General features: G+C 41.6%; 2 protein-coding genes and 1 long non-coding RNA gene across 7 annotated transcripts in view; 2 read left to right on the top strand and 1 right to left on the bottom strand.

Moving 5' to 3' along the window:
• The first annotated feature begins 11 nt into the window (after positions 1-11).
• Positions 12-14,605, top strand: LOC125182237 (uncharacterized). Its single transcript, XR_010833197.1, has 4 exons — positions 12-252; positions 814-1,394; positions 3,632-3,684; positions 14,092-14,605. It is a non-coding gene; the product is annotated as an uncharacterized lncRNA (long non-coding RNA).
• Positions 4,826-23,856, bottom strand: LOC106034051 (laminin subunit beta-1 variant-like). Of its 2 annotated transcripts, XM_067001483.1 has the most exons (5): positions 23,312-23,856; positions 22,480-22,579; positions 7,417-7,598; positions 5,630-5,817; positions 4,826-5,046 (listed from the first exon to the last, which is right to left on the bottom strand). In XM_067001483.1, the coding sequence occupies exons 1-2, from the start codon at positions 23,854-23,856 to the stop codon at positions 22,543-22,545; spliced, it is 582 nt and encodes a 193-aa protein (XP_066857584.1). In that variant the 3' UTR covers positions 4,826-5,046; positions 5,630-5,817; positions 7,417-7,598; positions 22,480-22,542. The 2 variants fall into 2 exon arrangements, with proteins under 2 accessions (XP_066857584.1, XP_066857585.1); XM_067001484.1 differs by lacking the exons at positions 4,826-5,046; positions 5,630-5,817; positions 7,417-7,598 and adding an exon at positions 19,453-20,809.
• RNF2 (ring finger protein 2) overlaps positions 23,330-25,930 on the top strand; it is a 24,590-nt gene continuing 21,989 nt past the window's right edge. Inside the window, exon 1 of one of the 4 annotated variants that reach the window (XM_013177919.3) lies at positions 23,330-23,464. The gene's annotated coding sequence lies outside the window, so the exon portion shown is untranslated. Of the gene's footprint in view, positions 23,465-23,583; positions 23,609-23,784; positions 23,942-25,930 lie in introns of those variants that run through there. The other 3 variants (XM_048059245.2, XM_048059242.2, XM_048059243.2) reach the window with 3 other exon arrangements.

The raw sequence follows: 25,930 nt of genomic DNA, 5'->3' as shown, positions 1-25,930 counted from the left end.
CGGTGGGTTTGGGGAGGTGCCGGAGCGGGGTCTGAGCAGGCGGGGGGGCCGGTGGAGGGCCTGGGGAGCAAGCCCCGTGAGGAGCCGTTACGCGGCAGTCACTGAGGAGAAGAGGAGGCTCAGGGGAGGCCTCGTCGCTCACCGCAACTCCCCCAAAGGAGGCTGTAGCGTGGAGGGGGTCGGCCTCTTCTCGCAAGCGCTAAGTGCTAAGACAAGAGGATGTGGCCTCAAGTTGTGCCGGGGGAGGTTCAGGTGGGATGCTAGGAAAAATTTCTTCGCTGAGAGGGTGGTGAGGCATTGGCACGGGCTGCCCAGGGAAGCGGTTGAGTCGCCATTCCTGGAGGTCTCCAAAAGACAGGCAGCTGTGGTGCGCAGTGTAAGGCACTGCAGATCGGCTAGCTGGATTTCCTTGCCCCTGAACCATAATTTCAGTGCGGCTTTTTACCATATGCGACTTTCTCAGATTTGTAGTGACTGGAAGTTCTGTATCTTACACTTAAATACTTTTAATTCTGCTTGCCCACATCTGTCACCTCCTGCGAAATTTTTTTAACATAAGTTTTGCTTAAGCTGATTGTGCATTAAGTACATTCAAAAATTTACCACTTGGTTGATCACAGGATGATTAAAAACTTTCAGATCAAAGCTTACAGCTTTTAAACAAACACTGAACTCAATCGGATTTAAAATACTGAAGACAGTGTGGAAGCCTTTATGTGATATCAAGTTCAGTGTTCTGCTAAACAGCATCTTCCTTAAAGCTGATGGAAAGCAACTTCAATGTAAGTGCTCGCTATTCGATGTTCCCTCTAGGCACATGCGAGTTGTACGGCAGTGTGACGGAGCGATTGCTTAACTCCCCCAAGGAGACTGGCTTCATCCAGAGCATCAGTAAAACAGTGTTTCCCAAGTCTATAAATATCTCAGCTGAGAATTGAGCCTAATACTAAAAGAACCGCGCTTCTAGAGGTGTGATGTGAACAGGAGTCTTTCATCAATGTATTTCATCGTTACGCTCTGCTTGAAGCAGAAAGGGGGCTGCTGTGGTTTGCTCATTGTGCATCTGTGTGAGTAGGTGACAGAGGAAACATGCTGTGTGCTGTTGTGCGTTTTAAAGGCTTTAACTCAGAGGAGAATTTGGCCTCCAGTGGGTGTGGCATATCTTTTATTAAATGTATTTGAGAAGCCTTTCATAATGTACAGTCACATGAAAGATGCAAGCCATCTCCATGAGTGGAGAGGGAACCTATGGAAAATTCATGAGCCTTAAAGTGGATTGTTCTGTCTCGCCATTCAGCAGATGAAAATATGCCAAATCCCAAAAGCTTAATACTCAAGAATAGAAGTCAGCATGCGTACAGAATGGGAAACCTCCCTGTCTAATTACAATGAAGGTAAAAACAAAATTAAAACTGAACAGCTTTTTTAATTACATTTTACACTTTGGTAGTACCTGATCCCCAAGCATTTCACAAATGCTAGCTAATTAAAGACCATAATTTTCCTTTTAAGATAAGGAAATGCTGTGTTTTAATATCGAAGTTTGTACCTTAAACATCTTAAAAAATACCATGAGAAATGTGAGCAAAGTCTGGAACAGATATCCAGATAACAGATCCTACTTCTCTACTGTTTAATAACAAACCCATCTTTCTCTAAGATGAGAAATTGGCCCTGTTAGATTTTAATCTGATGTAGCACAACCATACAGCAACTATCAATGATAAAGTGACAATACCAAAACAAAAATACCACGAGCAAAAACAAAGCAAGCATTTTCCCTCATTTTTTTTTTCCTGTGAAATCCTAATCTTTGAGGGGGAAAAAATCAGTTTCACTTATCTCCTAAATAGTTACTTCTCTAAATAGCTGTTTCGTATTATATCCTAAAGGGCAATGTGGTAGAGCTCTTCCATTTTACAGAGAAAGTGAACGAGGGAACCAGGTGAAGAATACCCTGCTGGCATCTCCTCCCAAACAAAGGAGTGAAGATCCCTCTCTGGTGGCTGTTGTGACTTCACTTGTGGCAGCATGACATCAGGAGAGAGGTGGTTTCTTATATCACCAGAGCCCAACCTTCACTACATGGTCTGGACCCATGAGGCAGCCAGTGAACATACTGGGAGCACTCATACTCAAAAAAGTGCACTGCATAGTTACTAGGTTGCCTTATTTTGTATCAGCCTCCAGCTTTATTTTGAGAGAGGAAGCAGAAGGAGGTTTCCTCTGTGCTCGTTTTCTTACTTCTTTATTATCTCCCTGTAGAGGGACCTGTAATGTAACCCTGATGTGACTAAGACATAAACATGACAACAAGATCCATCGCAACGCGGGTAGTTACACCATACGTTGAGTGGTTTTTAGTCACGCAGTCCTTACCATGACCACAAGGCTGTTTAACTGCAGATGGCTCATCAGAGAAACCGATAAAATCTGTGCCACATTTCTGGTTACTTCCCCTGCGTACCAACTCTTTTCTAATTGTAAGGCGTGCAAGGAACCAGTTGCTTTGACATGGTGCAAAATAGCACTTGACTGCAGCCTTTGCTTAAGAGGGAACTGCAGGGTTCATCCTGTGTGTACTCTCCCACAACTTTTTGGTTCCCTCAAAAGCACAGTACCTTATCAGAACCATTTAAGTGAAATGCATATGACATCCTTTGGGAGAGAGAAGTAATTATCCAAAACTACCTTGTAAGATTTCTCCAAGAGAAAGTAGCCATTTAAGAATGCTGACTTCTGTAAGCAAGATAACAATGTGCTCTTGACAAAGAGAGCAGCAATAATAAAATCATCAAGGATATGTAATAATTATGTATTGCTAGAGGAAATTGTTAATCATTACTGTCTGCAAGTCAAAACCAGGCTGCATATAATAAATACTAGGAAGACACATCAAAAAATAAAAGGAGCCCTTTTCTCAGGTCAGGCTGTTGGGTGAAATATATTCTGAATCCCTTCCATATAAGTAACAGAAAAATGTTACTCTTACAAGCTATTTTCAATGGGCTAGAAGGAGATTTTAAAATCTAGCTGGGGAAGATACTCTAACAAAATTACAGTTGATTGGGGATCCAAAAAACAGTATTTTGATAAAATAACCTTTAAAAAGGTAAGAGTTGGACATGCTTTAGCTACTACTCTAATTCTGAGAGACTGGCAAGAAGCACTGAAAGCCCACAGACAGACAGAAGAAGAACAGATTTTGATTGACTCTTAAGGGAAAGGTGTGACGTGGAGACAGCATATGAAATGCTACTATATTCTATTTCTATTTGTTTTTGTTTCATAGGAATAAAAACTCTGGAAGGGTGTGTTAACGTGTACATTATATTTATGTTCTCTGAGTAGCTGTATTATAAAAGAAGACTACGTTCATACAAGGGTCATGCTGTATGGTTGTTTTTCAGTCATTCTCTTATCTTGACACGCAAAGTTTCTTGAAAGCTTTTAAACAGTATCATAGAATCATTGAGGATGTAAACTGATAAGAACAGATATTACATATGATCTTAGCCAAAAGGACAAGAAGTGGGATATTCTATGATTCTAGGGAAGAGAGAAAAATGGTGCATACGGTCATTATGCAAGGAAAGAAAACAGACAAACCCCCCTATTTTTGTTCCTTCAGGAGGTATGGATGGCAGTATGAATGACTCATCAAGGAAGAAAAGCAAGGCAAAGGTATATTTCAAATGCAGAAGTTATCTTGGTAGTGAAATTATGTTATTTTTAAGGGTATGTCTGTCTTTTGGTAGTTCTGTGAAAGAACGTAGTGTAAAAAGCAATGCAGGATGAAATGTGATCAGGCCAACGAGTGCATAACATAATGCAGGAGTAGGCTTTGTTACCTTGCTTCCTTACCTCTTATTTTCTTCCCAGTTCTGTTTTCTTGCCATTCAACATGTAAAGAACATTCATTTGAATACTCACTGACTACCAGTGCTCATAAAATACCAAATTATAAATGTCATATATGTCAGTTTAGTCCACACAATTGAATCTGATTCACAATCCATGAGATTAAAAATTTTTTTTCAGCAATGAAATGTTTTTATAATGCATTAATGGTGACATATCAGAGCTCAGTGGTTCTCCAGTCACTATTACTAAATATATACACCTAGCTCACAGTGAGGCTCAACTAGACGTTTGCATTGCTACAAATCTAAAATTTCCAGCCTTAGTATCCAAACAGCACACATCTTATTCTTCAGAAATACGTACTTCTAGTGCAAAGGCAGAACACTTGGGGGAAAAAACTTTTTCTTCTTAGTCTTTACTTGAAGAGTAAAATAGGGTCATGAATGCTACATCGTAAATGATGGCTAGGACCTTTCTGCTTTTTGATACCTGAAATTCCTGAGGACTTAAGTACCTGGGCCTTAAAGACACTAGGTAAGCAAAACATAAGCATGCTGCTTAAGAATTGCTTCTCCAAAATTAGGAGAGTGGCAGCCTGCTAACTGTGTACACTCAAGAGAAGGTATGTGCTTTTCTGTATCTGTAAAGGCCCTACACTGTCTTGGTTCCCAGTTCACTTGAAATGCAAACAAAAACCTGTAAACATATTCTGAGTAGGTTATACTTTTTTATAACTGAATACACAAGTTCTTAGTATGTACGGCATTTTACTAACTTGCACACTGAGATTGCTTTTTAAAAACACATTCTAAAATTGATTTATTACAAATAAACATTCTGTTGAGTACAGCTCTAGACACTCTGGTCATGGAGAAGGAAGAGCAGTCTGGACACCGTGTGGACTTAAATAGAAAAATCCTCTGAAACCAGTAACCTCACAAAAACAAGAGACTGCACCGTACCTTAACTTTGAAATAATTTATCGTCCAGCCCTGTGGTGAACAGCTCCCCTGTTCTTCTCTCCTTCTCTCTCTCTTTTTACTGTAGGAGCTGTTGGCCCTTTCTCCTGCCATGTCAAGAACTTAACGAGAGCTCTATTTTAATCTTGTTCTTTTGATACCAGCCTTACAACTCTTTGAAGCTGGAGTCTGCCTTTGGAAGGCTGGAGAGGCAATGCTGTATCTAGAAGAACAGGAAAAGTAAAGAGGTTCAGTAAACCAAATACAAATGGGAATCAGTAAGGAGGAAACTCAGTTTGTTAGGATAATATGACAATGGAGTAAGGGTATCTGGGAAAGGAATGAAGTCTCTGAACAGGGCTGTGAAATTCAGAATTCTTAACATGTGATTCTCGATCTTCTTTCCTATAAATTAAAGAATGCTGGAGCTGAGGATTGCCTCTGGCTGCTGTCTAGAAATGTCTCCATTTGCCTGTCCTAGTGGCCAAGTAATTATGGTTGGTTTTTTTTTTTTGTATATGCATAAATTAAAATAAATTATATGTTGAAATGTTCTTGTTTACTAAACACACAAATCATATCTGGTAAATTCAAACACCATTTCCTCCTCTTCTTAGTCACTAGGTTATGAAATCTGTCAAATGACAATGCTAGAGGTGATCCTTCCAGCTCAGCTGCCAATAGAGGCTATATTTTAATTTGTTACGACATTCTTGTCAAAACAGCTAACATAGAGTCCTTTGCAAATTCATTGTTGAGGCAAGCTTCCTTGTTGTCAGACAAAATGCATGGATTTGTTCTCTCACCTTGAAACAGGGATGCCACACAGAAACCAGTAAATAAAACCACAGCTAACTGCACTTTCCACAGCTGTAGAAGGGCAAACTAGAAGGCACAGCTTAATCTGTAGATCTCAGTGGAAAGTTCACAATAAAATCTATCTGTTGTAGATCCGTTGGATTCTTTACTTCCTCAAAAGGGCACCCACATCTGCCTGGGAAGACAAAAAGAAAAACTGTGTAAGTGGTGAAAATGCATTTACTGGGTGGTATTTGCAGGAGGCTTTCAGCACAGGCAACGGGAAGGCTCAAGTACGGTGCTGTTTGGTAGATGGAGACAGGCTGAGCGACTTCCACTGCTGCCTGGCTTTGTAAAGAGGAGGGAAACTTCTCATTCTGTTGCTGTTATGTAGGTCGCTCTACCCTGTTCAGGATGTTTGGAAATTAAAAGCCAGTATGAAATCTTATATCCAAGTTACTCCATGTCCTGGCTGGCAGAGAGCATGATCAAACCGTATACCTCAACTGGTCCTACAGGAGTTAAAGAGCAAAACCAAATACTTCTTGTTTGAATAAAAGATGTGCCACTGTATGCATCAGACAAAAGAGGCATTCCACTGTCTTTAAACAGACTTTATTGAGGCAAGACATCAAAAATTAAAAATTAGACCTGTCATTTTTCATCCTAATTAGGTAAATCATAGCATGATTCTACTTGGAGCAGAAATTGCCTCCATTTGATTAACAAAGATGTGACCAAAACTTTCTTCCCAAGTGAGCTGATGTTCGCATATTATTAACTATCCTTCAAAAATACAGCAGGTATGTGCTGCAGAAGCTGAATGATCCTGCAGATATGATTAATGAAGGAGAGGACTAAATCCCCATGACATCTGGGTTTGCTTCTTCTGGGCACAGATGGTTTCGGTTGCCTTTCCTCCTCCCCTTCCCTCCCCCCTCACCAATATATTCATTAAGACTAAGCACAGTGTTTAAATGTACTCTTCCTGTTCCAAGTCTCCATTTTCCATGGAGAAGCTTCTTATTGGGAGCCTATCCAAGACAGCATACATAGTGATTGAAATGGGATTTGCTAAACCATCTTGCACACTGAATGTGTTGCAAGAGTTCAAAAGCATTGCTGATACGCAAAGAAGAGCTGAATAGTTTGGTTTCTTTTTTTTTTTTTTCCCCTATCTCTTGGAAGTTATTGTCTTGTCTGTTTAATTTACTCTGTAGATAAGTTATGAAAACCTTAGCACTCCTAGGTTTCTAACTGTAGTAAATGGATTCCAAAATGTTTACAGGTTCTTCTGCTCATTAAGGTTAGATTCTCAGAGCATTTACTTTCTCATAAATCCATCCATACAAGCCTAGCTTCTGACATGGGAAAGCCATGCAGTGATAAGCCTTCACAACAAAGGGCACAATGTACTAATCATGTCAGTGGGTGAGGTGCCTGCTGATCCTTGTAATCCTGTTAGCTTCATGCTCCTCTCCAGCTCATCTGCAGTCATGCAAGAAGTTGCCCAGGCAAGAGAAGCAGGTCCAGAGGGCAGTTCCCTCATTCCAGCACTCACTGTGGTGCATTTTCTTGTCAATGGCACAGAATCTGCTACAGTATCGCTAACTGGTATATTAATTGTAACTAGCACCTTATGCTGAAGCTGGAACCAAGAATCTTAGCAAATAATTATAACCAAGATTTATTTGGGTAGTAAGATTTGGACACATAGTTCTTCATTGCTAGCTAAGAGAGTAAATGTAATTGACCAGCATATTATTTACCTCTGCAGTGATTTTCTTACACTTACTGTGTTGCTCTTCTGGTTGTTAATGTGGGTAACAAGTAATCCATTTCTTTATCTTGTTATCTGGCTTGTGTTTGCTCTAGCCATCATTACAGCAGTTGCTGCATCTTTCAAAATGCATAGGTCTGTGTGTAATACAATGGGTTACATAAACTTTGCTTTATCTTCTTCTATGGTAACTAAGTCTAAAAAAAATAGAAAAGAGAAAGAAAAAGAAGAGTAAACTCCTGTATTACTGCTGTGCAATTTATGTACACATGTAAAGTGCATGGCCAAGCTGGCAATGTTGTTTATGTCTCTTATATTGCTAATTTGTATAGTACCAAACACAATGGTTTGCTGTAGTAGCAGTGAAACATACAGCTTTGATCTGCAGAATTCAGAAAGTATCTAATATTTCCTTTTGGTATAAATTGTGCATTTCTATATGATAGTGATCTATTTACAGTGGATAAGCTCTATCAAATCACTAGTAAGACTTTTTTTTTTTTTTAAATAAGCAGTTTAGATGTCTCCATTTATTCTGCTTTTATTGGAAAGAATAATACTTAAAATTTGCTTGTTTTCATACACATCCATCATTGCAACTCCAGTATTTTTGCTGTACTGGGTTGAACATACTGGCACATTTACTGCAATAAAGCTGCGCTCCTCAGGAAAAAAAAAAATTATGACTTTTTTTGATGGTGCATTGCAGAAACCTCTGTTCTCCTGTTTATCTATGCAGTGTAGCTTTACCAGATTGGTTATGATCACAGTTGGTTGCAATAATGTTTGTAAATGCAATGCAACCATTGCTTTTCCTTCCTTTACCGTTTCACAATAAAGTTAGTATTTCTGTAGGCACTGGAATCCTCACTGTCTGACATGAGAGAAAATAAAAACCTTCTTCTGTTATTCCAACTTACTTTGAAACATGATGATTAGGAGTATTATCATAGATCAGAGAAGAATCTAGGTTGGAAGGGACTTCTGGAGACCATCTGGTCCAACCTTCTGTTGGCAACATGGCTGTTGTGTTAGGTTGTCCAGGGCCCTGCTAAGCCAAATCTTCAATATTTCCAGTGAGGAAAATTCTACCACTTCCCTGGGCAACCTATTCCAACCTTTAATTGTTCTCACCATGTAACTTTATTTTACTCATATCGAGACAGAATTTCTCCTAGAAGCAACTTGTTTGTATTAGACTTAATGTGTTTTCTCTTGATGTGGTCAGATAAGCAGATTAGCACTTGCCTGTCTAAATAACCAATAAAAGAAACAGCAGTGGCCTTGTTTTATTTCTGATGATGTCATGCCAAATATATAGTAACTGAACTACCTCACAGCTAGTTTTTGTCCAAGTCAAAAACAAACAAACAAACAAACAAAAAAACTTAAAATGCAGCCATAAACCCTCTTCTTGCCCCTTTGCACAGCCTCCGTAAGTACTGGGTAGTCTTGAAGTACTCTGTCAAGTACTGGGGAATGAAGGAATTAGGCAGGAGGCCACCCCATTTTAAAAGTTTTTCTAGGACTTTGCTTACACATTATAATCATGATGTAAGGGTCCCAGCTGCTGCCTGAAGGACTCTATTCGACTCTCATTTTGTGCACTGCTGTAGACTCACAGCAGAATGCAAATCTAATCTTGTAGTTCTGCCAACAATTACCTGGTACTTGGTGCACTGCCCAGAATAAAATCTTGCAAAATTTTAGACTCCAGTGTCCGTTTCTCTGGCATACTACTATAGCTACTTAAACAATTGCCAGAGAGAGAGAGAGGATAAAAATGTTTAGATTATGGAATGAACATGTATAATGGTTTGGCTACAGTTCCCTTCTCTTCCCCCAAATACGTGAAAGAATAACAAGAGGAAACACTAAAAAGGAGCAGCCATCTAAACAAAGCTTGTGAGGTCAAACTCTCACTTGTGCCTCTTTCTTCTTGTTATCACTGCTAGCCACTTTGCTGCTTGCTCCCAGCTGAGGGCATTAGTAGCATTGTTAATCCATGGACAAAAACAAACGGCAAGGAGAGATTTCATGGGTAATATCCTGGTAATATCTTGAGTCATTCGTAGCCTTGCATTGTGCAAAACGAAAATCCTCTGAAAACGAGGAAACAGAAACTGAAGTACCTGCTAGACAGCCTTAACTCTGGTCCCCATCATGGGCAGTTATCACTAGAGTGAGCTGCACAGGTGACAACTGTGCTGGCTATGTTTAGGTGTAGCTGCAAGGAATGGTGAGGAAAAGTATTGCATTAGCTTGGCAAGACTGTAATTGCAGCTGTGAGGGAGCCAGTGGTGAAAAAGATTCAAAGAAATGAATTCTGAAGATTTTTACTAGTGGAGCACAAAAGTCTTCTTGCCAGTAGGTTTTCATAGCAATGAAATAGGAGAGATGTTTGAGTATATAAACTTAAAGATAGCCCAGTGAAAGCTTTACATCAAATGCAACCTATATAAACACTTGAAGGACTGTGAAAGTCCACCAAGCATGAAGAAGTTTCTAGGAAGCATGCTGTGTTTGAGGACAGGTAGAAGCAATTGCCGTTCAGCCCAGTTCATGCATTCTGGATTTGCCATTGCAAAAGGAGTCGGTAGCCCTGTCTGACAGTGCTCCAGTGTCCTCTTTCCTGAATGGTTCTGCTGTCTGCTGAGTGCAGGCACCTCATGCTGGTTACAGCTCTGAAAATGAACAGAGCCGAAGCTGTAACCTAGCTGCATACAGCCTAATTCAATATCCTGGGAGCACAGAGAGCCAACTCTGACTGTGCTGATCTAAGTCTTTGCAAACAGAAGTCTGGGATTTTTCTAGTTTAACAAGGAACTAATTCAGGGTAGAGACTGGTATCGCATGGTTGTAATTGAAGTACCAGAGTGACAGTAAAAAATAAAGGAAGCTGTAGAGTTCCTACCAAGTTTGCTCTCACACTTCTATTTAAAGTGGAGTGACAAAGGCCATTCTTCTGACTGAACAAAGGCTGGAGCGGTTGGCATGAATGCAAGAAATCATGCTTTATGGTCAATGCTCATATGTCTTGACTGTTGCAATGAATGTTGCATGCAGTAGCTACCAAGTGTGGATGTTTGGCTGTCCACCCTACCCCATTGAAAGTATAACTATGCCTAGACTTCAAACGAGCTGTTCCCTTCCCCATTTTATTAAGATGTTAGCACGCTAAAAGTACTCCTTGCTATCTGGCGCCCTCTCTCGTTTACTTGTGCAGGCTGTTCTGGTTGGAGAGAGTATCTGCCCACGTCCTCCCACTCCTCTGGTAAGGCCCTTCAGTACAATAGTCACTCTTGACCCAGCAAACCTTACCTTCCTATTTTTCAGATACTTAAGTTGTGCCTTCTCATTACACTCTGAAAGGCTTCCAGGCAACCTTGACTTTGTTAATGAATAGTTATCAGGCAGTTGTCTTTACAAAGCAAAATTATACCTAGCATCATCAACCTACCATGGCCCAGCTCCCTGCTGGTTGTCTTTGGTTTATTGACAATAGTTACCCTTGCCACAAAACGCCATGACTAGTATTAGTGTCTTTACCTCCTCAACGTAATTCTTTTACCTCTTCTACCTTTTCCCTCATAGAGTCGACTTCATCTGAAGTCGAAGCCAATCGATTTGAGTCTCACTGCATCCTCACCACCATTGTACCGCCATCAGTCTTTTTGCTACTCCATTTCCGTGGCAAGGCAGCAATAGCTAAGCAGCAGTGATTGTCCCTGCGCTCAGCAGAGGCAATGAAGAGACATTTTGTGTCACTGTTCCGAACTGAGAAATTTTGTACAGAGGGACGATTGTATCTTCAGTAGAAGACATTCAGAGATGTGACTTGACTTCTGCCTCCTAATAGCAGATCATCAGGTCATCCAGCTGAGATTATAGCTATGTGAAACAGTAGCTCTGAAATGGAAAATTTGCTCCATGTATGTGTCCTCTGCCCCTGGTGTAAGTGACACTGAACCCATCTCTTTATCTGGAGATGCAAATGCATGGTCACAAATCCCACAAAAAGCAAGGTAGGGCACAAACTCTGAGGAGTTTAGGAATTCATGTAAAAGGAAACAATATGGGGGTAGTACTTAATCACCACATTTCTACATCCTCCTCTCATGGGTTGATTGCCAAATCACTTTCTCTTCCACTTCCTTCCTCCTCCTTGCCTTTTGTTTACTCTGTCAAGTTGCTTACACTGCTACCTCATCCCTGTTCAGTGTTCCAAAATTTCTCTTTAGCATATTTTTCTAGTTTTTCACAAAAAGCTGCAAGAAACTAAAAAGGAGAGAAATTGTGTGTTAGAGAACAACACAGAGAATGCTTTGATTCTTGGGTAATGTTCTGCTATAATTCTTACTGTATTTGATCTTGACATTTTTGAAGGCTTTTTCATTGTAGGTTTTGGATGAGAAGTAGATGCCTGCCTTCAGTAAAAATTCATAGGTACTGGCTGTTCATTCTCTCTAGGCATCTTTGAAAAATATTTCTGCAGGGTGGCCTGTTCGATTATTCTCTGATCAATAGCTACATAATACTACAGTAAATTCTTTCACAAGAAAATACATTAAAAACTTGTTCTCAGCTGCTTTGGGGAAAAATCTGCTCTGCAGTTTCATTGTTCAAGAACTCAGCATCACAGACTTCTTTGGACACTTTTTTTTTTTTTTTCTGTAGACTTCCCGGGCCAGTGGTGAGTGACAGAATGAAGCCTCCTAAAAAGGCACTTGCAATTTCTGTTTGTCTGACTAACCTATGACGTGATGTTACATTATATCTCCTAGGGAAAGAGGAGAATGTGGCTCTAAATGTTCCTGCTGGAGTTAAGCATTTAAGGCCAGGATATATGCTGAGCATGGAAATTTGTGAAAGCTATTTCTATAATTGCGTTGTGGATTTAGGTCATCCCTCCCCTCAAGACCTCCTGATGCACAACAACCCACTTGAATTCTGCAAAATAAATTATTGAAAGTAGTGGAAAAGGAAGCCACAAAAATTTTAGAAATTGAAACCACCTACTCTCTGATATACTTCAGTAAATCTGTTCCTGAAACACAGTAGTCAGTTCAGTAAAGAATACAGAAGAACATAACAAAGCTTCCAGTAACGCTTACTTTTTTATGGAAGCAAATATTTTGGTATCTATTCATGGTTTCCTTCCATGACAACTTAGTTTATCACTAGTGATGCCTGGAACTCCTTTCAAACAGCATTCTGTTTGAAGCCAATTCATTAAATCGTTCCCAGGGTTTGAAGTAGGCTTGTTCTAACTTTTCTTCATAAAGTGTTCTCCATTTGCTGCTAAATTATTACAAAAAAAGCCTGATTTTTGTGGTTCATGGAAAAAAAAAGTCAATTTTCTCCCACCTACTTCCACTAACTTCAAGGTATTTCAGAATCTCTAGCTTTGACCCTTGAGAAAATGTAAAGTTCTCAAATCAACACATGTTCTTTTTAAAAATAGGTATGGCTTATGCACCTTAGTCCTGTAGATGTGTAGGAATCATTACCTAAAGAGAATCGCTACTTCCTTTTTTCCTCCTTCCTTCCTTTCCTTCTTTCCCTTCAATTATTATATTCCAAAGTTGTGGTGGAAACACACCACAGATTTTTTTTTAAAACAAACCAAACAAAAAAAACTAATGAAATCTGCATTTAAGAACTTAGTTGGATTTTTGTTTTCATGATGGAATCTGTCAATCATACCTTCTGCGATTTCTCTTGCTTAACTTTCGAAGCTCAACTTCAAATTGTATTGGAGCTTACTTTTACATGTTTGAACCTGAACAGAAACTTCAGCTTTAGCTCATTCTATACATCTAACTTTGGTATGATTCAGAGGACCAAAGCTATTTTGCTAGTTCAGTCAATTCAAAGGCATGTAGACAGAGAGAGGCCAATTCAGAATACCTTAAACTGGTGCTTGGAGTACACTGTGTGAAAAAAATCCCAACTTTTATGAGTACAAAAAAAAAAAAGCTTCTCTGATCTATGAGTCATCCTCAAGCATTCTCTTGTTCTGCATTCATCACGTCTCTCTTTTCCAGTCAGACACCGGCTACATAATAGAAGAGTTCTTTAGTCCTTCTAATTTTTATTGTCATTGTGTTGCCGCTGTTATGTTAATTAGATTAAGCCAGACTCCCACTGAGACTGTAACAATGATAATCATTGTAGTAATCTGTCAGCTCTCTTCAAAACCACTTTCAATGGCTTTGTAAACTTGCTGCCCCCACAGACCACACTGCTAGATGTTCTGTTCTGACCATCGTTGCTCATGTACATTGCAGTAATCGATACAGAAAAATAGATTCAGAACGACTGGGAGCCTGAGGCATTTCACTGACCTTTCTATTCAACTAATCATGAAGAAGTTATTGGAAACAGAATAAACTTTAACTTATTTAACATGCACTAATATTGACAATTTTAAACTATAAAATGCAAATATTATGGGGAGTTATCTCCTGCCAGAATTTTAAAATGTCTGTACATTAATACTCATCAGTTCCTTTGTCTGAAAAGATTGGCTTATTCTGTTTTTCCCTCCTATTTGGCCTTTAATAGTTTTTAGCCTTTCCACTGCATGTTTTAAAGATACTAATAAATTCTGACAACTTTTAACACGGCACCACAGATCTATGGGATTTCACTTCCACACCACTAATTTCTAAATCCATTTTCTGACAGATTTCATCTGAGGAAAAAAGGACAATGGAAGAGTAAGTGCTGAGCTGTCCTTCTTGACTTACTGCACGAAGACATTCAGCAACAAGGCACTCCTCATTATCAGACTTCTTACGGTGGACTTCATAAATACGGGTTCTTTACAAGTGACACGGAAACCACTACAGCAAATAGTCAGGTACTTCTTGCTAGCCTTATGCCTCATTTAACTGAATCCAAAAGGTTCAGTACTTCTGTATCCAACATACATGTGCGTGTGTGCAGGTACAAGCACACATCTGCTTCATTCATAAACCTGTATTAGTCATCTCATTTCTCGTCTTACTACAAATCTGAACCAGATGTGCAAGGCTGCAGAGAAGAGGAGTAGGCTATTTTCCTCTAAATTCTGTTCTTGCTGGTCATTTGGAAAGCAAAACTGTTCCAAATAGTGGAGCCAGGTGCTTTAAAAACAGCTAACGTACAATGAAAATCTCCCTCCCATAACTTAACTTCAAAATGAGGAAAAGACAGTGGAGGTGGAACCTAAAAAGGGAAATTTCTTCTTTAGACCTCTACCCTAATGCCTAATGCCTGCTCCAGCACCTATCAAAGGTCACTACAGAAGCCTAATTTATAATGGTGTTTAGAAGATTACCTGACAATCGCTATCTTTGTCATCAGGTGTAGGAGCCTATTCACAGGCCCTAAGTGACTTGACTGGGTTCACATTCACAATTTGTAGTACAAGTGGAAATTGAGCTGGGCCTCCTCCCTGCACGGTAACTCTAACTGCAAAATCCTATTTATTATGTTGGACTGAAATGTAAGGGTGTGCAATATGTACTACCGCCCCAAAATAAATTAGATCTCAGATCTACGTGCCCCAAACTCAAGGGTTGTCCAGAGTATAGCAGCAGACCTGTCTTTGAGTTAAACAACTCTTGAAATTTATGAGGAAAGAGCTGTGTTATGAAGTGGACAGAATTGCTTTGGTAGGTCACATGCTCACAGAAACAACGCAACTGGCACACACCTATTTTTCACACTTTCTTGAGGTCACTGCTGAAGATGAAATAATGGAAACAACAGATGAGTTAAAAGAAAAACCCCTTAAACTATATTTGAAACACACAGCTCTAGAGATAGTCTTGCAAAATTTATCCAGCCTCTGAAGAGCATGGCACAATAATCTGTTGTGCTTCTCCAGTGGCAAAGATTAGCCCGCGCTTGATGCAATCCTGCATAAAGTTAACTTTTTTTTTTTTATTGACCAGCTGCAAAGCAACGTAAATCTGCGCTATGGCAAATACTTTAAAATAAGGTATAAAAAGAGGGAATAAGGAGTCATTTATTTGCTATAACTGATGCATATGCCAGGCTTGCCTAAACCTGTGCCTGTTCGCCCCCCCCTCCCCCTCCCCACCCCCCTGGATTTTTGCCCTCTCCTCTTTTTTACCTACTTCTGTCTTTATCCTGGACTTCCTATTTTAAAATATCCTCTTGTTCACTAGTTTTATAATGGCCTCGTAGAGATAAACACAATAAACCAAGTCATCTTTATATTTATTTACCTCCTGTATACATTTTCAATATAAGCAGAAAACTTCAGCAACTTCAGAAAAGATGCTCTTGGTTGGGGTATTCATTGGCAGGACTGTAGTAATAATTGCAGAGAAAGCTTTGAGTTTTCTTCATTTGGTTTCATACTGCTTCACTTACAAATGTGACTAACTAAACTTATTAGTGCCCTACTTTAATGAGATCTCTGCTGACGCTGTAAGGTACTTCAATCCTACTGCTGTGTGATGTGAAAAACTCCACAAGAGGGCACCAGATAGTTACCTAAAATACCATCCAGGAGGCCACTGTGAAAAAGCAGCTCCTTGCAACTAGAGCTCAGCAGGGGTATTAACCAACTGCAAGTCAGGCCTTCAGTATACAAACGTTCAAAGGCAAGTTCAGTGTTTCTGTTGACACTTAGTTTGAAGTTTGCTGCTTCTGTTTCAAATCTCAAGGAGAGCTTGGAAGCAGGTTTTGCTTCTACAGTTAGATTCTACAATGGTCTACAAACGTGGCCCCACTTCCAATCTTACTACCATGCAGTCTTGTGGCGCACTCCTAAATCATTGCCTAGAGCTCTATGATGAGAGCTATGGTCGTCAAATTTGTTTTCCAGGGCACAATGCAATTTTAATTTTATTTTTTATTTTACTGCAAATGAAAAGCTCATCTGTGCAAGAGACATCTTTATTATGAGGTAGTCTCAGTTTGTAGAGCTTTTCCCCCAAACACTACCACCTTCCAAGCTTCAGAGGACTTTGACCTTGTCTTTGCAAAGTATATATAGTTATTTAAAAAAAACTATTTCAAAATGTTTGTACAGAACTTCCCCTATGGGAAACCACATATGATAGGTGTTAATGTTTTCTTACTGCAGAGGACATGACATTACAAACATGTTTGCTGAATAACCAATTACAACCAAAGATGATTTGCATTTCTCTCTGCCCTGAGAATAATTAGATTCTTCTGAAAGTATGTGGAAAATCTCCAGTTATTTTGGGGAAATAAGAAGATAAATATATATAGTATATCTTTCCTCTCAATCCACTTGTTATAATGCAAAAGATAAGTTAAGTAGTAAAAAAGGACTTATAGGAAAACCAGATACCACTTGACACTTAGTCTGGTTTCTGTCCTCTTTACTGCCATTTTGCAGAGAAAGGTGGCTGACTGCAGGAATACCTACAGCCTCACTAAAGCATTTCAAAAAGTCATCCAAAGCAAATTTACAAGACTCGTAACTATTTTGAAACAATTGCTTAAAAGCAGAAGCCCCTACAAAGAGAATTAGGAAACAGAAATTATGTCTGTTGGTTAAACCCTAAAAAAAAAAAAAAAAAGTTAATGGCAGCATGAAACACAAACATGGTTGGAGATCCAAATCCCACTAAGTTCTGGCTCACTCCAGAACTTCCTGGATATGTTACTAGTGACTTGCTCTAAATATCTTAGGGGAGCACCTTTGCAAACACCAAACTCTACCTGTGTTTTCTCTTTGCTGCCAACCCACGCTGTGGAGTTCAGACCTCATAATTTGGCACATTGGAAAGTAAAGCGGGCCTGAATCATTCCATCCAGGAGTGGGAGTAGAACAATCCCGAGTCCTGTATCCCCACTAAAATTCTCTGTTGTGGGGGTGTTTTTCTCCTGTTCTCTCCTGCCCTTACTTAGAAGCTGACTCATTGCTGCTGCTTTCTGGCTTCCAGCTTCCTCCCTATCATGGTTCATGTAGCACAAGTACTTTTGGGTGGTAACACACACTTTGCACCTTTGAAATTTGTCTTCCAGATTTTGCCTTTCATTCATGTCTTTTCAAGCAAAAACTGTGCTAGCACAAACTAGCCCTGGCCCCTGGCTGTGACACTAGTGGGAAACGCAGTGTGGAATGGCAGGACGTTGTCCCCTAGGAAGAGAAGAAAAGATTACAAATCTTTATTGCATGTGCCTACAGGGGCACAGAAGAAGGTCAGTGGTAGTTTGTCAGCCACACACATTCTGTAATTTCCTTCTAAAGGGAACAAATGTGCTTGGTGGGAAAGTGAAGAACTCTCCCTGCCTAGAATTAATTCTTAGAATAGTTACAATAGAGTGGGATTCTTCTGTTTTTTTTTCTAGATGCATTCCTAACAGAAGATTTGATTTAGCATTCAAGAGGAGCAGCATCCTTCTCTTAGTTACTTGTAATAATTTATCACTTTTTTGTCCTTATCTCCTGGCCTGGGATTTCTGGGAATGGAAGGGTATCTATTAACACTTCACCTTTCAGAGCCTGGATTTTGAATGTCCATTTAGCTACATGGAACAGGGCAGCCTGCACAACATCCCAGAAGTAGAAGAAAACCACATGTGTTCAGCACATTGCTCTCACCGCTTGAAATAAGCTGAGCAAGGGGAATACTCTGCTATCAGAGTTGATATCACTAGTGGATCAAAGCCAAAATGTTTACTGTACTCTGAAAATCCCAGGCAGCTCCATTCACTTGTTAGAGTCTATACCAGAACGCAATGTGTTAGCAACAGTAAAGTCACACCTGTTAGAGCACCTGAATGGCTGCAAGTACTGTCAGAAAGGTACTACTTTGGGCAGCACATTTGATTTTTGTTGGCAGCACATGCCAGAAAAAACACTTATTGCCTTTGTAGTGGCTAAACAATATGTTTCGGATAAAATCAATTAATTATCTTCTCTTACCATATTTAAGGGATAAAGGAAATGCCTAGATAGAGTTCCCAGAAAAAGAAAATTTCTTTAATAAGCTAATTACATGATTAAATAATTACTTTGTCTCCCTGAATTTCTACACCTGTTAACATACTGTCTTAAATATCAAGTTCAGAATTAATACCTGCCATTAAGCACATGCTACCCCACCCCAGAAGTCCAGATTAGGCAAGTCTTTACAAAGAATACTTTTCATTATCCAGTTTTGTTATTTCAGACAACCACCTTAATCTGTCTTAAAGACATTTCACAAACTAAGGAGACATAAAATGTCTGCTCAAATTATGAATATTATGAAAGCACTGTATATTTGCAAGCACCAGCCCTAAGGCTACAGATTTTATAAATATATCTTTTTCAGTTTAAGCAAGTTTGGGATTTTGCCTTTTGAAATATTTAAGAATCTGAATTTCATGTACTAACTTTCTTGCTTATATGCCATTTCTGTAATTTGGAGGTTTGCTATTTTGAACTACTTTTTTTTTTTTTTTTAAATTAATTAATTATTTTAATTAATTTAACTTAATTTTATGAAGTAGGAAACATCTTTCCTTTCTGACACTGCTCCTGAAGTTCTTGGCTAGTTGTCACTTCTGATTTTACTTTGCTGATATGATTACTTTCAGAAGCACACAGTTCAATCATGTTATGAAAACAGTGGCTGGAAAATAATAAATATTGCTGACTTACTACCAGTTACTGATACCACTGTACTACTGTTATTCCAGGGTTGCATGATTGTTTGCCTTGTACCTACACTGGAATGGTTCATGCCTGTACCAAAGCTATTACACTACACTGTCCATTAAGAATTGAGGTAATTTCTTCCTATTAAGAATTGAGATGATTTTTTTTTCCCTACACTCTCATCTTTGCCTTCTTATAAGTAATCTGCATTAGATAGTTTGGCCTGATACTCACCATCAAAGCTGGTGAAAAATTTGATGCTCCTGATTGCTCCAAGTCTGTTGCCATTCTGCACACTGCATAAGAAGTGCATTGCAGTCCTGAGTTGATTAAGGATGTGTTAGGGTCAGATGCCTCAACATATTCAGGAAGCATTGAAGAGGAAGACAAATGGTTCATCCTAAACAAGATCCACTGTATTACTCCTCCCTTCTCGGATACCTCTAGCTTATTCAGGACTTACAAACCACAGTTTTTAGAGATCACTTTCCCTCTGATTGCCACTGAGTCACCACTGATTGCCCAAATGCTGGCCATGTACTGGTCTTGAGTGACCTTTTCTGAAAGCAAGAGCTATATAATAGTGGGGCCTGAATAGTGAAGATCCTGCAGTGCCTCACACAGAACTTTTTCCAAAAGAATAAAACAGATAGAATCCATGATTTGTGCAATTTGATCCTTGAGTAATATGGATTCTGCTACAATTCCCATTTATGCATATTACTTCTGTGAGTAGATAATGTGCCATGTTTTTTTCCTTCACACGTATTTTTGTCTACAAGTCTCAAAATAAAGTCACTGTCTTTTCAAAGTTCTGAGAAATACTTTAGCGGGGTATTATGTTTCCTGTGAATCATGGAAATTAATCTAGATTACAGCAGAGCTGACCTTTTCCGTCACACAATGAATTATTTTCGAGGCATACACAAGTGTCTAGAACACGTGACCCACTACTGAAACAGATATAAAGTCTGTGGCTCTGGATGTTTAGTACTGCTCAGCATAACCTACCACACTGTTAGCAAGTATATCCAAAGTAACTCCTTACACTTATCTTCAAGATATTCATCCAAATGTTGCATAAAGTGACATAACTTCAGTCTTGCTATGAAAGATATCCCCAATCACTGATTACTCTGGGTCTATTAAACCCATATACAGCCACAGAGCCCTACTTCGGACACAATGTCTGTATGAAAGCAAATTGTTATTTAACGAGAGGGCATAATTCCTTCCTTTACCATACATTTGTGATGCTCTTATGTCCAGTGAAGGGTCTTTACTCTGGATTGCTACTGGATGTTTTCACTGAATCCTTACAGCCCTAGCAAGAGGAGAAGCCACACTGCGACAATGTCACATCATTGGCACACGTGGATCTAGTTGTGTTTGTCAGTTCAAGATATCATTGTCAAGTAAATGTTTATTCTTTAGGTATTTTAATTTAGCGTTGAAGCTGGAACACAGCTTCATGTGCAAGTATACAGAGTTTTCTTGTATCCTGATCTTTCTCTAGAACATGGTCTGTCACAACACAACCTGTGCTGAGCAATCTTCTTTAATGTCACTCTTTTATCATGCATAGTATCAAGCATTTTTCATTGTTAACTAAGATCAAACAACTTGTTTGCCTCTGCTTTTATTGCAATGAAACTAAATTTTAAATCGTAGCAAAATGATGATTCTGTTCCACTGAACCAACACTGGCTGAACCTGAGCCCCTTCTTCATTCCTCCCTTCTTTCTGATTTGATCCTCTGTATACAATCTGCAACGAGCACAAAGGATAAATGTGTCGGAAATTTCTCTTGCCCTGTTTAGCAGGGGCAGCCAGCAAGGGAGAAAGGCTGATTTTACCAATGCTAGGGCAGAGAAGACTCTCAGCCTACCTGGGGCACCACCAACTACCTTACCTCATTTTACCAATCCACCACCTGTGTATTTTTTCCTCATTGTCATTTAGTTATACACTCATTTTTCCCTAGTGTAATGCACCAGCAAAGTAACACACCAACGTGGACATTTCCTACCTTCTTCCACATTTTATGTGTTACTTACAGTTCTCTGCCTCCAGACTTTGAAAATGGGAGTACTTTATTTTCCATTTTCTTCTCTATTTATACTAGTTTCTAAAAGGTAGTGAATGGGTGACCTTCAATCACTTTAACAGGTAATAAATATTTTACCTGGAAGGAGGACATGGAAACAGCATGTCTCAGTTGACTGGGGTAATTTTCTCTACTATTATTTTGCTGCTACAAGGAGCATGAGAAAAGTTTCCATTACACGAGGAACACTGGAAGTCACAAGCTGATGAAAGCTATCTCAGCTATCATGCAGCATGTTTTTTCTACCTACTACAGAGAAAGCTGCAAAGAACAAAAGTGATCACAAAGACAAGGCTTGAAATACAATATTGTTCACATCCTAGGCTTCCTTGTCTGCACTGTGAGAACAGAATCACTGAAAGATGGGATAATGTGGGCTGGAGGGGACCCCAGGAAGTCCCCGTCCACCCTCCTGCCCAAAGAAACTCAGCTCTGGGGTCAGACTGGGCCATTCAGGGCTTGAGCCAGTTGGGTCCTGAAAACCCCTAAGGCAGGGGATGGCGGAGCCTCTCAGGGCAGCCTGTGCACTGCTTTTGTGTCTTTCTCATATTCTGTCCAACCTTTCTTGTTTTAATTTTTTTGCAATGGCATTCCAGTTTAGTCATGCCTTTCTTGTACTGTGGCCCCAAAACTGGACACAGTACCTGGATGCGATCTAACGATTGCTAAACAGAGGGGGAAAAAATCCCCTCCAAATGTCTTGCTCACACCACCCAGGGTGCTGCTGCCCTCAGTGCTGCCAAGACTCTGCAGGCTCCCCACTCCCACACTAAGCAGGGTATTTGGTATGGAGCAGAACTGTGCATCTGCACCACGTATTTCCTCTGAACAGGAAACCTCTTCATGTCAATGTCTTGGCAGACTGACAGCCTGCACTTGAAAAGTATACAGTGGCCTTTTTTTTTTTTTAATATCCTTAAAAGTACTGACAACACTGTGTTGCAGAGAAGATCCAATGTACTGTTATGAACTGGTAAATACGACAAATATAAACCAAAATCAAATAAATATTCTTATAAATATGGTGACCTGGATACCGCTGACATAACTGATTAACTGTGCTGAATTTCTTTTTGTCCCTCTTTATGCCAATTGCTTTTAAAAATGCTTAGTTTTTTTTTTTTTAAATTTACGTGCCACTGTATACTCCTGGATTTTACCAGATGCTTCCAACATACCTCACACTCCATCTTCCTTTGGAGATCTGCCTTCCTTGAAACTGTGTGCTTTAATTTTGCCAAGCTTATTTTTCCAACATTCATTTGGCTTTTTTCATCTCAGAACAGTTTTACTAATGGCCGCACATTAAGATACGAACTATTTCACTCACCCAAGTACTGAAGACCCTAAGCGAGGGAGGCAGTTTCTATGAATGATGCTTTCTGGTGCAGCTTCACTGAAGTCTTCCCTTCTTCACTGCTGATGAACAGCTAAAACATAAGAAAAACTTCAGTTATTGATTCTGACCAGTTTCATTCTAAATAGAACTGATCAAGATCTCTCTCTTTTTTTTTTAAATCTTTCTATACAGCTTTTGAATTTTAACGTTTAAAAAGCCCAACCTAGCTCACTTAATAAGAAAAAAAAATCCGAAAACATGTCAGGAGCAAAGACAACTTGCCTGTGAGATTTAGTGGAGAGATTCGATCACACTTGGAAAACAGAGAGGTTCTTGCTGGCCACCTTGCCAAGCAAGTCCTTGTGAGGCTTTAGTTATAAAGGCTGCTGTGCAGGTCACAAGGAGCGTGGGGGAGCAAGAGCTGCTAGGTAAAAACGTTTGTTTAGAACCACCAGGAGTAACCTGGTTTGTGACAGAATTTCTTAAAAATAAGAAGTTTTGCAAAGAGAGAAAAAATCCAAACCGGGACTTTACCTGTTCATATGCCAGTTGTGCAACTGCTAACTGTAAAACTCAAGGAAAACTTAAAACGTTTGAAATACCCCATATTGAGCAATTCTACGTTATTTTGTAGCATCGTTAAAGACTGAAGTATGAGTTTATGTCTCACGAGACGATCTCTGCTCGCTTTTTGCCTTCACCAGGCTCAGGTACGCTACACGAGGTGCGACCCTTTGCTTTTGCCTTCGAGCAGCTTAACGATGAGACCGGTGGAGGCGCGGTGAAAGACCGCGAGCTCATGAGAGCCGTCCCCTTAATTTACCAGACGCCGAAACGCCGACCCCCGAAGACAAATGCCTGTTCTCGCCTCGCTGCCGCAGAGCGGGTCCGGGCCCCGAGGAGCACTTCGTGGGCGCTGTGAAGCTCACCAGGGAGCAGCGAGAGCTCCCTCGGCGCCCGGCTGCCCCCGTCCCAGGTCCTGAGGGGGCGGCGGCAGCGCCCCACGGGCACCGAGCCGCCGGCAGCCCGGACCCGCTCCCCGTCCGGGGTGGGGGGCTGAGGGCCGCGGCTCGCCCCCAGGGCTTCGCACGGCCGCGGGGCGGGAGGGCTACGGGCTGAGGTAAGGGAGGGCGGGGACGGTGGGCGCCCCGCCGGGCTCGGCGCCCTCCGGGACCGGCGCTGGCGGGCAGCCGGGGCCGGGCGGCCGCCGCTGAGGCGCGGGGAAGGAACCAGCGGCTCCCGGCCGCCGCCGCGTCTCGGTGGGGGTAGGCGGGCGCCGCGCGGCTCGGTGTCGGCAGCCCCATCCGCGCTACCCCTGCCCAGCCCCAGCCATGAATATGTAACTCCCCTCTCTTTCCCGAGCTCCATTGCGGAGGCTGCTGCTCGCCATATTGTGCTTCTGGGGCTGCGGCTGCTCCGCCGGCGAGAGAGGGCGACGGGAGCGCGGCGGGAGGTGAGCGCAGGGCGGGGACCGGGACCGGGGCCGCAACCAGGGCTGCCACCAGGGCTGCCACCGCCGCCGCCGGGTCTCTCCCCCTAGTGGGGCTGCGGAGGGGCGTCTGGCGCCGGCAGTGGTGCCCGAGCCCTCAGCCGCGGGGCTGGGTCCTCTCTGTGGGGCGACCCGTGCCGGGGGTCCCGCGGCGGGCTCTTGGAGGGGAGTTGGGGGGGGGGGGGGGGGGATCGGGGGTCGGGCTCTTCCTTCCCCACCGCCCTCTCCTGAGGTAAAATGGGGGCACCAGAGCCGTTCCCGCGGGGGCTGTGGAACGAGCCTGGGGCTGAGCCCCCCCCCCCCCCCCCCTCGGCCGCCCCCAGCCCTCCCAGGGCCCGGGGGGTGACTGGGGCCGCGGCCGCCCCCCCTGACGAGGCTGGGGTGCTGTGACTCCAGCCCTGAGGGGGGCACTGCCCGACGCCTTCTTGGGCGAGAGGGAGCCGATTAGCGGAGTCATGAGCCTTTGCCGTTAGTTTATGAATCGTCGCTGCTCAAAGATGGGGTGCGCTTCGTTGCGCCGCGTGTGTCCTCTCCGCCAGTCTTTTGTCTCTCCCAGAGCCGGAGCGCATCGCCCACCGGGCACGGCCGCTGACGGACCGGCGTGAGGAGCGCCCGGCAGCTCCCCTGGGAATGCCAGCGGGTGGCAGTGGGAGGAAGGCGCCGTGGACGCGTCTCCATCCGCTGCTTGCAGAACAAATGTGGCACCTGTTCCTTGCCAACTTCACGCTCTGCGTTAGCTGGCCCTTCGGAGTCATTTGCCTCCCGTGGCCCCATCCCGCAGCATACTGCGTGCATGAAACAAATGCTCTAAGCAGTATTCTTCTTTGGGGGATTTTAGTTAAGCTGTTTGCTTTTCAGACCCTCTGCTATGGAAAATAACCAGATCAAGTGCCTAACTGCCTAGAAATCCAGACCATAACTAATGGAGAAAGATGATTTCCAGGCGGATAAACCATAATCCAGTCCTGCTTGGAAGTGGCTATAACTCCGTCTGTGCAATAACTATGCATTGCACGCAGGCTTTTAAGGATTAAAGGAAATCGCTTGCATATGAAAAAAACGTGATTGGTGTGCGAGTGAAATCATTTTTGCATGGGGAAAATTCTTTAATCAAATATGTCACTCATTCAGTGACAAAGACTTGATTTGTTACAGGAGTTCCCTGAAGAGGTATGCTCATTTGTATTCATCTATGTTTTCATTAGAAACTTTTGTAATGAGATAATTTGACATTTTTCTACATTGTGTCAAGCTCAGAGCTGGCGTTCAGATTGTCAGCTAAGACAGAGGCACTCGCTTTGAGAGTAGCAGGTATCGATAAGCGGTACCTTTAACGTTTAAAAATATCATGATTTGAAGGATTAGCAGTGCCAGTTGTTTGGAGATGGGAGGAATTTTCACTGGACAGACGTTAGCATTATCCGTGCTTTCAGGTAGCAAGCTTTGTGGCTCTGTCACGCCTCAGTGATGAGATTTAAATAAACTTAGAACTTCTTTAGAGGTTATTGGCTCTGTGAGTTATGGTTTATCATGTTTAATAAATGCCTCATTCAGCCTCATAATAACAATGGGACATGGATTTTGCCTTGGAGGAGGTTTTTAACTTCTTCGGTGGCTACAATTATGACCTTTGGCGTTGCAGCTTTGAAACACCAGCACTGCTGCAGCTGCCAAGAAAAGCACTGCCTGGCATGTCTTACAGTTTGAGCAGCACACAAGCACCAGTGAAATGAATTGCATGGGGCTGCCTTTATCAATGACGCTGTGTGTTTTAGGATTGATGTATGGTAATATGTTGAGTGGAAAAACTCACTTGGGCATCTTGGGTGACAAGAGCAGAATGCTGGCATCTTCAGGGCTGTTTTATCAGGAACTAGAAATACAATTGGCACCTGTAGCACAGCTGTCAGTTTAAAATGTGTCATAGATGTCGAGGTATGTGAATTTCTTTTA

Source organism: Anser cygnoides, chromosome 8 (assembly GCF_040182565.1).
Source record: "Anser cygnoides isolate HZ-2024a breed goose chromosome 8, Taihu_goose_T2T_genome, whole genome shotgun sequence".
Lineage (NCBI taxonomy): Eukaryota > Metazoa > Chordata > Aves > Anseriformes > Anatidae > Anser > Anser cygnoides.
Note: the sequence above shows the minus strand (reverse complement) of the source record. Positions and strands in the feature narration are given on the sequence as shown.